Below are 14844 nucleotides of genomic sequence, written 5' to 3'. Positions count from 1 at the left end.
AATACCTAATTATTTTTTCATGACCAAATACACCAAATCCTAATAGAGTTTTCATTCTCGCCTTAGTGTTTTCTACGCCCTGCGAAAGCATTTCTATTTTATTGAAAATTTTTTTTAAAACTATTTCGACGAACTTATGTATTCGGATAAAATTAAGATAAATTAGATTAGCTGAACAACGCTCACCCTCTCTTTTTGTGCAGGGTAGAAAATGTTGCTCTTTAGTCCCCTGTTAGTGTACAAAAGTTTGAGAAAAAAATATTTGGGGGGTATGTTGAATATGAATGAATATTGAATATGTTGAGAAAAGAACACGGAAATTTGGCAGTTCTGGATCAGGGTGGAAAAAATGTAACATTATTACTAGAAAAGGAAACGCGTAAAACAAAGTGTCTGGTTAACACTCCTACTCGTTTGATTTCCAATATATGTTAAGGGTCTGACCGCTTAATATATGTATAAGCCCACTCAGAAGTTGTAATTGGAAGCTATCAGAGGAAAAATGGTATTCAGCGCGAAACCTTTAGAAGAAATGGACTAGTTCTTTGTGCATTTATAAGCTACATTAGACAGCTCAGAAGGCATCTGAAACCTTTCTTATCATTCAGTTTTCATATAGACACAGTAAACTCAAAATAAGTTCCAATTAAGAACTCTTCTTCTATGGCGATCAAAAAGCTACATGTTCACAACTGTGACGATGCGACCACTGGCTCAGAGAACGAACGCTGAGTTCAGGGTTCACTTTCCTATCGCAAGTGATAGAGAAGTACTCACGTATGGCTATACTGTACGTACAAGTAGATATTAGCAGAGGGCTTAACACTTTCCCTAAGGTTTACAAATTTCCAAATGTCTTTTGTTTTCAAAGCTGAAAGCTACAAAAAATTAACATCGCATTAACATGGTGAACCAAATGGATCTGCCGTTAAGCGTATTTAAGATTTGTTCTCATCAGTTCAGAATGTCACTACAACGTTTTTCGGTCAGAGCCTAAGTCATAAAAATGATATGGCCATCATGTACCGCGCCCTGTGCAATATTTTATGTAATGTAATATGTAATTTAGAGATGAGTTTGATAGACTGACTCTCTTCAATATGCAGATTTTTGATGTATAATTTCTGTGATTTGAGCAATATAAGCGCAGTAACATTTTTTAGAAGGGTATGAAGAGTAAAATTATTAGATGTTTTTAAGAGAACTTCTTACATGGAAAATACTTCTTTCATGAGCATCACGATGGAGCTTTGCGTGCTTCGAGTGATATTTTCACAGAAAACTCCGAACTAACCTAATATAAACTTACCTAACTTAACTCAATATTTATTTATTTGTAAAAATTTTACATGTTTTGAGATAGCTACGAGTACAATATAGAAAATGTTACTTTCAAGAGCATAACAGTGAACTTTGTGTGCTTCGAATGATTATTAACACAAAAAAGCGACCTAATCTAATCCAAACTTACTTAGCTTAACTTAAAAATGTTTTTGAGATAACTACGACTACAATATGAAAAATGCTTTTTTCAGGGCCATCAGAACGGAACTTTGTGTGCTTCGAGTGATTTTCTCACAGAAAAGTCGGACCTAATTTAATATTTATTTAATTAATTTGCATCCAGAGTCTAGATGGAATGTTGAGTGCGATTATGGCATTTTACTTTAATACATATTTATTAATTTTTAAAACCTGTCTCAAATTCTATAGGTACATACTTAACTACTTCTCGACATTTACCTAGGGTGTCTCAAGAATTCACGCACCCCAACAATTTCTGGTTTATTTATACAATATTAATGAATAGAAGAGGAAAAACGAATAGTGAAATTTTGTGTGTTACGCTTTAAATACGTGCGAAAATTCTATTACATATGTACGTATGTACGTATGTATTTTTGAATGTATACAAATATATAAGATGTGTGATTAATAAGAGTACGTTGTGATCTATTTTTGAAAGTTCTTCTCAGCTTTTCGAAACATATTGTATTGTATTTTTAAAATTAGTGTGTGATAAGTAACAGAAGAACTGTGAGGTGCAAATATTCTCAAGTAAGTTCAGGCAAGGCAAGTGTAGTTAGTGGAAAAAGAACTAATAGATCACTTGAAAGTGAAAAAATTACAATTTTGAAAGTGTGTTTTAGTTTTTGAAATTAACTACAAAAATTTCACACTTTAATGTCATTCAACTGCAGAGGGTGTACCTGTAAAATTATTATATAATAGTGAAAGATTTAACAAAAGTGTTGACGGAGGAAGTGTCAAGTAATTATATACAGATATTTTGAATTGTTTTGATTGATTTTTTCCAAAATTTAAGAAATTTTTAGAACTTAAGCGAATGGAAAGTAAAAAGTGTGTGTATGTATGTATGCATTTGAAAAAAGAGGGCATTGTAATAATTTGAATCAAAAATATATGTATTTGTGTACACATTCTATATTTTAAGCGCATAAGTGGCATACATATGTACACACAAACGAACATACCTTTATAACCATTGGTAAATACAGTCTGAATACAAATCTGGATATTTGAGTGTATTTATTGGATGTGTGCATGTATGTGTGTAAAATCATTAACTACAAATGGATTATGGCTGACATTTTTAAACTAATTATCATGCAAAGCATGTACTTGTTTTTCAAAAAACATAAAAGAAGGCTAAAATAAGAAAATAACGGGCACATTCACCTTTTGTCAGCGAAACGAATTAAAGTTATTCCGGGTTTTCACGTCAAGGAATATTTTCATATATATATATGTGTGTATGTACATATATATGTAGGTCGGTATGTGGACATGTATGTCGGCATATGCATATACGCGCATATTTATATAGGTACATATGTATGAAAATGTGTGTATATTTTTGTGACCTCATAGTCATGTTGATTGAAAAAAATTCCGTATGGAAAATTATAAAATTTTTGTTTTTCAAAATTCCTACAGTTTTCCCAAAACATATTGCTTTTAAACTAGCATTGCTATAAAGTCATTAAATGTACATACACATGTACATGTACATACATACCTATGTACATACATACTCGCACATACAAAAACTAGTAAATTATTAATTGCATTCGTCTGCTAGTTTGTCTGCATGCGGGTATAGCAGTAGACTCAAAGCGGCGACACTTTGGTTACTAAATAAACCGTTAGCTATGTTTAGTAGGCGAAAATAATTGTAACAGGTGATTTTTTTAGAAACAAACCTAAACAAAAAAACAAAAAACTAGTCAGTCTTTTGGGATAATTAAACTACATTTTTTTAACATTTTATGTTTCCTAACAAATTAGGACTTTTGGGTACATTGACTGCGTCTTGTGAAGACCGTCCGGGCATTTCAAATGTGTACTCGAAACACTTTTTCCAGCATAATCTGTGTTATCCGATTTCTAAGTCTTCAACGATAGACCGGTAGCCTAGCGCACTCCGACAAAAAAGTACTCTTAGACATAGTAGCCTAATAGAGAAGGTTATTTCAGGTAATTTCAATAAAGAACGTAGTTTTTTCAGGTGATTAATTTGGCCGCCATAGCCGAATGGGTTGATGCGGGACTATCGCATCTCCGTGCATGAAATAGCAAAATGATAGAAAAAGTTTTTTCGAAAAAAAAAAAACGGTTGCCCCTCAGCAGGCAATGACAAACCTCCGAGTGTGTTTCTGCCATGAAAAAGTTCCTCATAAAAATCTCTGCCGTTCGGAGTCGGATTGAAACTGTACGTCCCTTCATTTGCGAAATGGCATCAAGACGCACGCCACAAATAAGAAGAGGAGCTCGGCCAAACACCTAAAAGAAGTGTACGCGCCAAGTATTTTTGATTCATTCAACAAAACTTCGTCCCAAAAGAGTGATGGTTGAACCGGTGATTGAGGGCACTGCACCAAACAGTGGCTTTTACGGAATGTAAGGTTTTTTCGAGCGTTGCGTGAGGATTATCATATTATTTGTTGGCTGGACAACTCTGATCGGGCCTTCTTCTGCTGCAGCATATGCCTCGGTTTCGTGCCTGCGTGCTCCATGTCCGAAATCCCTAACAACCTGCGTCTTCATCTACCCCGTCAATCCATCCGAGCGGCGGGCGGCCGAGCGTATTTGTTGGTATGGGTAATCAGTATTAGCCCGTAATATATTCAGTCTGTTGAACATTATTTTTTTTCGAGATCATGATTGTAGCTCTTACGCCATTTGCCTTTCAAAGATCAGCACTTTCGGTTTATCCCCATCTCTGAGTGATCAGTTTTCACTACTATATAGCAAGGTTTGTAATAATAATTGAGCGGTACAGAGAAATCTCCGTTGTCCTGTCTAAAATACCGCTCTTTAGGTGATTGCTGAAAGAGAAATAGCAGCGGTTCGTAATAAGGATACTGAGGCGAAATGCAGCAATTTCCCTATTAAAAATGTCTCTTCAATGAATACAATTTCATTTAAACGAAGCGTTTTGGGAAATTATTGCTCGCTTATAACAGCTCTGTTAGTCAAGACTTAATTGAATTAGAAATAACATATCATAACCACATAAATCTGCTGATCGAAGCAACCTATGGGCAACACTGTAATCGATTAGAAGAGGCATGCTATAATGCCGTTGCCATAACCATAACTGTACAGACCAATTGAGTTTTGGTTTTTTACCAAGAATGATAAAAAGAAGATTGCGCCTATCAGAGAGTGCGTGACGTCACGTTTTTTCGAGTTGTGCAGTATTGCTAACCATTTGCTCTTCGCAATAAATTTAGTGCTTTTTTATACCGAAAATGCGAAAATTTTGAGTGTTTGTTTCTTTTTTCTTTAATTTAAAGCTACCGAAACTTTAATTTAAAAAAACTGTATTATTATACAAAAGAAGGTTAAAAAAGGCCACTCTGAGAAGATTTTCGTGCTAGCTTGATATTTTGAATATGTGAATTTAATTTTTTGCTCCTTTTAAGGTTATGCAAGAATATTAAATGCCCCTCTCTCAATTCTTCTTAATATTGAAAACCTTTTTACAAATTTTAAAAGGCGTTTGGATTTACTGAATGCGGAAAAAAGCATAGAAGTGTAATCGTTTCTTCCGGCCATCAATCCTTAGTGGGACATAGGGCATCAAGAGGTGTATTCATTGTAAAAATAAGCCACAAAATACCAGAAAATACTGAAGAAACCATACCATACTGACAGTTTTACAAAAAGAGTACCTTATCTAGTTGCATAACCTCAAATATAGCAAATAAGTCGTTCCCTTAACAAAAGAGTCTCGCTTAACAAAAAAAAAAACTCATAAATTAAATTGTACATGAGCATAACACATTTATTTAAAAAAAAACACACACATTCTAAAGACAATTTGTCCCGCGTACAAAGTTCTTTAAGTGATGCAATAAAAATTTGGTGTTTATTTTCTTTAAATGGGCATTTTAGTGCCAAAGCTAGGCAACACTGCAGTAGCGAGAGAGAGATTTGACTGCCGAAAGCAGAAGAACACCAACAACACCTGCAATCGCGGACAATGCCACCAGATGTTAAAAAAAAGTAAAGCTAAATAAAACTGAGTGAATTATTTAACTAATTTTTAAAAAATATATATTTTACAAAATTATAAACAGTACATTTCAATTAGAACAGGCTAGAAAAATGTCATGAAGCAAGAACTAAAGCTCCAAGACTAAATAACAAAAAAAAAGGTAAATCAAGTTACGAAAATGGTAATCTGGCTATAATGGTGCTAAAATCACATAACTCGTTGTCAAATTCGTTATTCTTTCATCATGGTTTTTTACCGTAACCATAACCAACTGATTGTGGATTTGCTGCATTGAGGTATACCTATAATGCAATTATATTAATGAATAAACAATTACTTTCCTCGTCACTGCTGTTAACTTTTCCAGTTTCTGCAGTTTCGAAATAAACAAATAAATGGCACTGTATGTAAATATCAGCTGCTTATGGCTATGGCACTAATAATAGATAACAGCAAATATGGTTGCGATTAAGACTACGGTTAAGGTTATGGTGTTATGGTATGATACCGCTACTCAAAATAGGTGAGAAAGTTATATGGAGAAGAATTTAAAACCTTCAGCTCTTTATGCTTTCTAAGTTAAGTAAAGTTTAGGTTAACCAGAAACATGTGAGGCTGGTGTGTTATGTAAAATTATACTTTATTAGAATAGCTAACAGCTATAAACAGTTTGATGACGTAGTTGACATGTTGAGATAGTTGTGGTAGCGTTCACGTACGTAAAAAACATGCAAATTAGGGGAAATTGAAACATCAATGTGGCATTTAATTAATTATATAATAACAATAATTTAAAAAGATAACCTTGTTGTGTTTGCATACTGTAAAATGCATCTCTTTGTGAGCGCCAATGTGAATTACAATGTGTCAGAATTAAAAAATAATAATAATTGGCGCGTACACTTCTATTCGGTATTAGGCAAGTGTGTTGAAAAGTTGTCTTTTTGAGAGCGACAATAGGTCTGTTCATGTAAAAATTATCCAGTAACTTGCCAGTAACTTAATTTCCGAGAATTCGCTCTCAAAGAGAGGAATATCAAAGAAAGTTCGCCTAACCAGTAACAATTGGACAATTTAACGTACAGCTGATTAAATTGTTCTCGGGAAAAATCACAAAAAGTAAAAAAATTTCAGTTGTATTCAGTATTAAATAAAAAATATATAAAGCAAATAAAATGCAAAATAATGACCAACCATCGCATGATTCTCTTTTGTCCACAATAATTTGTTCCGCCTCAACATCGCTGTCATATGAAGACCATTCCATTAGCAATTGTATTGTTGTAGCCATCGCAGCTTTCTTCATATTTTTCTTTCTTCCTTGCTACATACGAGTATATTGTCAATAACCAAGAAGCACAAACCTAAAACACGAAAGATACCTTCAATTCTTCCGATTTGTATTTCGGAAACTGCAGCAAAGGTGACTAGAGGCTGTGGTTGAGAAGCACATACCTCTATATCAATGGCCGATTCCTATTTAATATATGACTTCAAATAAGCTTTATAAATTTTATTTTAAATATATTTACTTATATTCTCCATTTTAATCACTATTTTTATTTAAATTTAGAACTTAAACTCAATTCGCAAATTTTAGTTCGTATTTATTTTTACATTGCGATCAGCTGTTTTTCTCACTTGCAAATTTTTACAAGTAAAAATGTATCCAGTAAAAAACTTGCAATTTCCCTTCAAAATGAAATGTCATTTTGCTCTCTCACTTTCCCCTACTTTGCAGGTTTTTTGGATACATGAACACCAAAACGTGATAATTTGTAACATTTGTTACCAACTATTTGCTTTAAGAGCAGTCCTGATGTGTAAAAATTTTGCTGCTGGATGATTTTTATTGGAAAACTTAAAAGCGAGCAAATTTAATTAACGAAGTATAATGGACAAAAAAGCCAAAAACGTATGTTTCCATGGAAAAGCTGAATTGACAGATATTCCTAACGTGTGTTCTATAGGTATACAACAAAACACCCGATATGTATGTTATATTACTCGTATACATAAATGTGCCAGAACCATTGCCCACAAAGCACACTCTCTGCATACCGTAAGATATATGTACATACATATAATATGTATGTACGTATAGTATTTTTGTAAACTGAGACATTTTTTTGAAACGCAACCAACAATCATTTTCTATTTTTATGCCCTTTTCATAAACGAAAATAAGTAAGATAAACCTTTTTTTGACGAGATTCTAGAAACACACATATCTATATACATACATACTAAATAAATATGCCAAGAGCGATTACGCGTACTAAACCTAAATGTGTATCTAAAATGTGTGCTTATGTTTTAATATATTATTTAAAAGCAGACGTGTATACACACATACATACATATGTATATGTGTCTCACACTCTCTACAAAAGCGCTACAAAAAAATTTCAAAAATCTTAACTAAGTTGCTTATGAGCATACGAGTGCATTCATACGTTACGTGGCAGGTGTGTGAGGGCTGTAAGTCTTGTGGAATGCTATTACTCATATTTCTGAAACATGGGTTTGGCCCCACTTGGAAACTCTAACAAAGTGTCAATAGCTCGTAAAAGTTCAATTAGTGTAGGATTGACTTAGCTTAATTTAATTTGACTTAACTTAGCTTAATTTAACTTAAATTTTACTTAACTTAACAAATTAGCACCAGTTACCCAACACTTAAATTTTTTGTTTTTTCATAATCTTCATAAATTTCGAAGATACGGCAGGCCCAATTTCTCTTGGCATTTACGTAATGCCGAAACTTAAAAATCTAAAACTTCTTAAATTTATTGAGTTAAGTTATGTCTTAACTACCCCCCTAAGATTTCCATCAACAGGTTTGGCAAAATATTAAGTTAAATTAAGTCCCGTAAATTAAGTTTAGACTAACTGAGCTCTTAAGAATCTAAAATCCACAGATTCTTTAATTTCTTTAATTAAGTTATGTTTTAACTAACCGCTAGCACGGGACAGCTGACATATTAAGTAAAGTTAAGTTAGGTAAATTAAGTCTACCTCTAGCAATGTTGCGTTCACAGATTTCAACCACTTTTACCCGGTATTCTAATTGTGTTTTATTTCCTCGCAATAATGTTGTATTCTTTCTGCTCTGCGCCAGAGTTGTCAAATTTTCGTTATCTTTTCTGAAGTTGTACTCTCTGACCAGACAAATGTTTGGCTTTTTCTACCGTCTACAAAAAGAGAGGGTGGGCGTTGCTCAGATGATTTTTGTTTTCTATTTACAAGAATTCGTCCAAATAGTAGTACGAAAGCTTTAATTGCTGCAAAAAATGGAAATAAATGTATACATATGTATATACGTATTTTATTATAATATATATATGTATAAATAGTGGTAGTGTTGCACATTTCTGGTTCCATTGAATATGAAATACAAAACATTTTCACAGGATGTATGGCAATATTTTCGTACTGTCGAGATATAATGAGGTGAAATTTTTTTTCGAGAAAAGAAAACTCCATAACAACGAAGATTTACATATATACGTATATATGTATGAATGTCTTGACTTTGTTTCGCATCTCCAAACAGCAGATGATTTTTTAAAATATTCTATGAGGTTAACCATGTCCTACCGAGAGGCGAGCGCTATTAGAAAATACCTTTTCTATTATTTGTTGTTACATTATTCGCAATGACACGTTAAATAGATATTTTTCTATTAAAAAGGTAATAGAATATAGAATATAATAGTGAGCATGGAAGATACTGACAAAGTCTTTGTTACTCTAGAATGACTTTGGCTTAAAATATGTAAACTCTTTGCGTGACTCAAGAAGAGTTTTTATGATATTTTAAGATGAAAAACTACTTTTTTCACGGTATGTTCTAGAAATGATTTTCTACTGTGCACTTTTGGTAGTTAGTGTGCAATATAAGCATGTATGTAATTATGTATATATACATTTACATATATGTTACTTTATTTAAGAGGCTGACATTGTAATTACTCATACATACTAAAAATAAATTGCTTATCAGAACTTAACTAACGCCATATGTACATATGTATGTAAGAACTGCTTACGTCGGTATTTATGAATGGGGCAATATACTTGTACTATTTGTGTGCAAATATTTGCTCAAATGTGAATTAAAACAGAAAAGGTTTTCACGGGACCCAGATTAAAAAATAAGCGAGTAAAGTGTAAGGCGCATGTCAGACGTTCAATAGTCACCGAGAGTATTTTTGGATTGCAATATTTATTGAACGTGTTGCATGGAATATTGATGGATAGTGATCCATATCGCCAAATTGAATGGCAATACTGTCAATAAATATTTAGCTTGTTGCACGCACTAATATCCATCAATACGGATCGCGATCCAAATATCACAATATATATTGAACGTCTGGAGTGCGCCTAAGATTTTATTTACAATTCCCATGAACAAAAAACAGTGACATATATATTGCTGCGACAGCAGCTTTGATGATGCATTAGGCATTTCAAGCCCCCTCATCTGCAAACAAACAAAAAAAAACAAAATACTTGGAGCAAACAACTGTCATAAAAAGTGTAAAAACATTTGTAGCCTTTACGACAATCTCAGACAACTCAGGCCATTTACAGCTTTTTCGCGCTTGCATTTGCAGATTATGGACACTAGAGGGAATTAAATAATTACATATGTATGTATGTATGTAATAAAAAAATTAAAATATAAAAAAGGCACATCAACGATTGTCTCTAATCTGCAAAAACATTTGGCGTTAGTGTTCAATTAATCAAATTAATTTTTATTACGATCTGAAAAATGCAAGCGATAAGCAAAGTTTATACGAGTATCTTAATTTCAGAATTCCGTAAGTGTGTTGCACGATAGCAACGTAGGTCTCCTCTTTGCAAAAATTCTAATAAATAAATACTGAATAACAAAATTTGGAAGCATTCATTTCAACCGCAACTATTTCATAAGCTTATATAAAACTGGTCGCTTATTGTTTTAAAAAATAAGATTCATATGCGCGTAAAAAACACAGTACAATCCTGGTAGAGTGAACTAATTCCAGCAAGGCATGTTCGCTCAATCAAAGTTGTTCATAGAACTCAAATCAGGAATTTAAAGGCGCTCAAATTCAATAAATACATTTTATTTAAAATCTCATATCATACTCGATTCAAAAATATTTATAATTTAAAATTATTTTTTCCCCCAAAAAAGTCTTTAATATGGGGTTGTTTCTTTATTCTTTAAGATACTCGTTTACACTTTGATCTCTAAAATTTCAAAGCGCAAGCACATTTTTCAGGAGAAATTGTGTCTCCTTCATCCCATTTGACAGCTTTGTCAAAAGTTATGACAAATTCTGGCGCCATTACTCGTTTTAAATGTTTCAATTGAATTATCAATACTTGGTCATTCTACTCAGTACAAAATAAATTATGACTTCACTCTACAGAATACTCAATGAAAGAAATTGGGCAAATAATAAATTACAATTTGTGTACATACATACACATTTTATACGAGTAGTTCTAGACACAAGTGTTCCACTTATAGTTTTTGAATCCAATTAATATTTCATTCAGTTTTAGAGAATTTTCGTTTTCAAATTTTTTAATCAATCAGACTTTAGAACAGGCCTGATCAATTTGCAATGCTTTGCGTTAGGAGTTGTAAAGCCAAAAATTGCTATTGAACGACAATTCAACATAATTTGGGTTACAATTTGGGAATTTTTAGCACAAGTTGTTTTCTTTTACAATTATACAGAAAATACCATACATAAATAATTGAATAGCGACAAATTTTTACCACAGCGATCCTTTTTTACTGCATCTTTAAGACATTTTCCAGTTCTTGAATTCGTTTTTGCCTTAAACACTTTTTGATTCCCTATAAAGCTCAAGAGTTTTTTAAGATCTCCCAAATTGTACCAAATATTCAATATTTTTGAAAATTTAAACAAACAAATGTTCGAAAAAAGTGCATTAAATCGTAGGACCTATATTGACGGGCGAACAGCTCGAAAAACAACTTAGCTGTTCTACATAACCTCAAAATAATATTAGAAATTTTAAAATTAAGTAATAAAAACTTTTCAAGAAAGAAAAAGAAGAAAATGTTGATGGCTATTTTATAATATTTTTCAGAATGTCCAGTTATCGCCCACGACGAACTCGCATTTATGGTGCCAACTACGATATCGGCGAAAGCTCTTACAAAAAATTGCTGGAAAGTTTAGATAATAAAAGAGGAATCAGCAGGTAAATACGTCTATAAATTTATACAAGTATGTAATATGTGCGGATTTACAATTTGTAAGGCAGCTAAAGCTCAAATAAAAATTCCCAATCCGAGTAAGTCACTGGCAGACCAGACGGCAAACGAGGAGGCTTCGCGTTTTTGTACCTCAACACTCTACTTAACAAATCGTACAAAATTTTTTGAAAGTTTCAATAGTAGCCGAATGTATTGGTGTGTGACATATCATTCAGTAAGGAACAGGTTCGATATCCCGTGCATGAAACACCCAATGATAGAAAAGGTTTTTTCTAATAGCGGTCACCCCTCGGCAGGCAATGACAAACCTCCGAATATATTTTTGCCAAATAAAAAAGCTCCTAATAAAAAACCATCTGCCGTTCGGAGGCGGCATAAAACTGTAGGTCCTTCTATTTATGCAAAAACATCAATACGCATACCGCAAAACAGGAGAAGGAGTTCGGTCAAAACACCCACCAAAGGGTTCTGGCGCCAATTATATATTTATACAAGAAGATAAAAATACAAAACAGCTGATAAAATATCGAATTCGTATCAGCTTTGCCACACACTACTTAGTTTATTCAGTATTCGAAATTACGGGAAAAAACCAATCATTTCAAAAATTAGAAAATATCGATATAGGGCAAGAATTAAGACCCCATTGAATTTTGGAAAAAAGCTCAGTGTGCATTTTATTTTGATAGTACTGATATTTTTATTGTAAAAAAGAGTAGAAATTCAAATTAAATGGTCGATAAATGACTACCTCGTAATGTTGGCCCTTTTGACGAAATTTTCGATGACATTTTGGCGCTTAGATTCTCGTCTTTTAGTTTAGGAACTATTTTTGGATTCTTGACATACGAGTATGCCTTTCTCTTTCTACAAAAACCCACAAACGACAAAATTCAATGGCGTCAAATGGCATGATATCTGATCTGAGTTAATTTTTACTTCTCATACAATTTTTTTTTCCAATTTGAAGACGATAATAGACTGTAGTTTCCATTTTTATTTCCTCCTCGCCCTAAGTCTATCAAGGTTATATAAGCCACAGCTTCAATCTTAATCAATGTTTACTATAAATATAATTTTCTCTTCTGCTAGGAACACAGACATTCACGTTCCTTTAGCACGTGAAACGAGTTTGCCACCAAAAGTGACATTTTCCCAGGATGAAGACGATTTTGACCGTGAGAAATATAGAGCCTCACTAAGAGCCAAACTGCAATTGGACGATGACGGTAATATTACGGGAATACTGAACTATTTGTTTATGTTTATTTAAAAACGGAATGCTTATTTTAGATGCCGATATTTTTGGCTCCACACTCAAACAATCGAAGCAGCGACTTTTGGCTAGAAATAGATTCTTAGAAGATGAAGGTATTTTTCAATTACTAAAAATACGTACAATTTATTTTCTATGCCTACATATAACTATTGACTAAAACTATTTTATAGATGAGGATAATTTAGGTTCCACCTACAAGCCATTGAAATTCAAAGGTTTAGACGAGTCTGCTGTTGAATCTTCGTTGAAATCCTCATTGAAATTCAGAGCTTCTGCAGAACCATTCGAATCGTCTTTCAAATCACTGAAATTGAATGGATCAGATGAGCCAGCATTCGGCGAGAGCATAAAACATAAAGCACTGAAAGCGAGGTCTATCTTGAATGACTCGGATGATCAGGTATGAGAAAGCCGTTATGGCTGTTATGGATTAATTTCATTACACCTCGTATACACATTTAAAATAAATATTAAACTGGCGAAATTAGAGTATAAATAATAATATTATATATATGTGTATCTATATGTAGCTCTATGTAATATTTGTGAAAATGAGAAAATTTACATTAATTATAATTTTTTTATAAAAGCATATTTACATAGATATTATATATTTCATGGTATTCGCATGTTTGTTTCACCATTATTTTTTAGGAGGCTAGCACATTCTCCTCAAGACGTATAAAGATTAGAAGTGAAAATGTCATAATGGGTGATACCAGTACCACAACTGAAGCTTCTTCACGCATGAAAGCAACCAAAGCTCGCCTCGCTGACCTCGACGCGGAAATGTCTTCGATAAATCAAAAACAAAGCGAACGGGAAAAGCGTAAACATAATTTAAGAAAATTATTAAATGAAAGCGAATCTGATACCTTTAAGGCCATAGAAATGTAATTGTTGTAATGTTGTGTTATATGAGTACGTACTAAAGAAAAATAGTTGTGGAAAATAAAGTGTTTAAGTAAATGTTAAAAAGATACCTATAACGAGGAGAGAAAAACAAAAACCGTTGTTTTTGTAGAGATTCATTTGGGAAAACTAAAAACGAATTAATGAGCAAAATTAAAACTTAAAATGAAATCCATTTTACTCTATTATATTTTAATATTTATTATAAACTCGAAGCAAAACAAAACGAATCAGGCCAATTCTGATAAAAACTCACTCTTTATGATGAGTGAAAATAATCTGCCCGTTCTGTTGTATGGCGCAAAGACTTCAGGCGGCCCTGGGAATGTTCGAGAGAAAGTTTCTTCGGAAGATGCTTGGATATTCGCAACAGATGAAACTATAAGCTTTATGAGCCTCACGGCGACATAGTCATAGGCGCCTCCGCTGGCTAGGTCAAGTTGCCGAAAATGGATATGATACAAGCGGTCTAACTCTGAAAGTATTCGATGAAAGATAAACCTCCTTCCACCTTTGTGTCAAAAAGATCAAGTTCAAACGGACTTGGCTTCATTTGGCGTGTTCAACTGGTGCCGAAGAAAAGACTGGTGCGCTATGTGAAACTCGGCCAAAAATTGCTTAGCAGTTATGGTACCAATCAAGAAAAAACAAACATTTTAAAAGACAAATACGGGACGATTTATACTAAAAGGTGATTCTTCCCTATTATATATATATAATTGGCGCGTACACCCTTTCTGGGTGTTTGGCCGAGCTACTCCTCCTATTTGTGGTGTGCGTCTTGATGTTGTTACACAAATGGAGGGACGACCTACAGTTTCAAGCCGACTCCGAACGGCAGATATTTTTATGAGGAGCTTTTTCATGGCAGAAATA

General features: G+C 33.2%; 1 protein-coding gene across 3 annotated transcripts; it reads left to right on the top strand.

The window, feature by feature from the left end:
• The first annotated feature begins 1949 nt into the window (after positions 1–1949).
• Positions 1950–14158, top strand: LOC128860978 (uncharacterized). Of its 3 annotated transcripts, none has more exons than XM_054098802.1 (6): positions 1950–2058; positions 11648–11761; positions 12870–13006; positions 13071–13148; positions 13227–13456; positions 13711–14158. In XM_054098802.1, the coding sequence occupies exons 2-6, from the start codon at positions 11649–11651 to the stop codon at positions 13951–13953; spliced, it is 801 nt and encodes a 266-aa protein (XP_053954777.1). In that variant the 5' UTR covers positions 1950–2058; position 11648; the 3' UTR covers positions 13954–14158. The 3 variants fall into 3 exon arrangements, with proteins under 3 accessions (XP_053954777.1, XP_053954779.1, XP_053954778.1); XM_054098804.1 differs by having other exon boundaries at positions 2015–2073; XM_054098803.1 differs by lacking the exon at positions 1950–2058 and adding an exon at positions 2099–2271.
• Positions 14159–14844: the final 686 nt, after the last annotated feature.

The sequence above is a fragment of the Anastrepha ludens genome, chromosome 4, assembly GCF_028408465.1.
Source record: "Anastrepha ludens isolate Willacy chromosome 4, idAnaLude1.1, whole genome shotgun sequence".
NCBI classification, from domain to species: domain Eukaryota; kingdom Metazoa; phylum Arthropoda; class Insecta; order Diptera; family Tephritidae; genus Anastrepha; species Anastrepha ludens.
The sequence above is the reverse complement of the archived record's forward strand: the minus strand, read 5'-3'. Positions and strand labels throughout refer to the sequence as shown.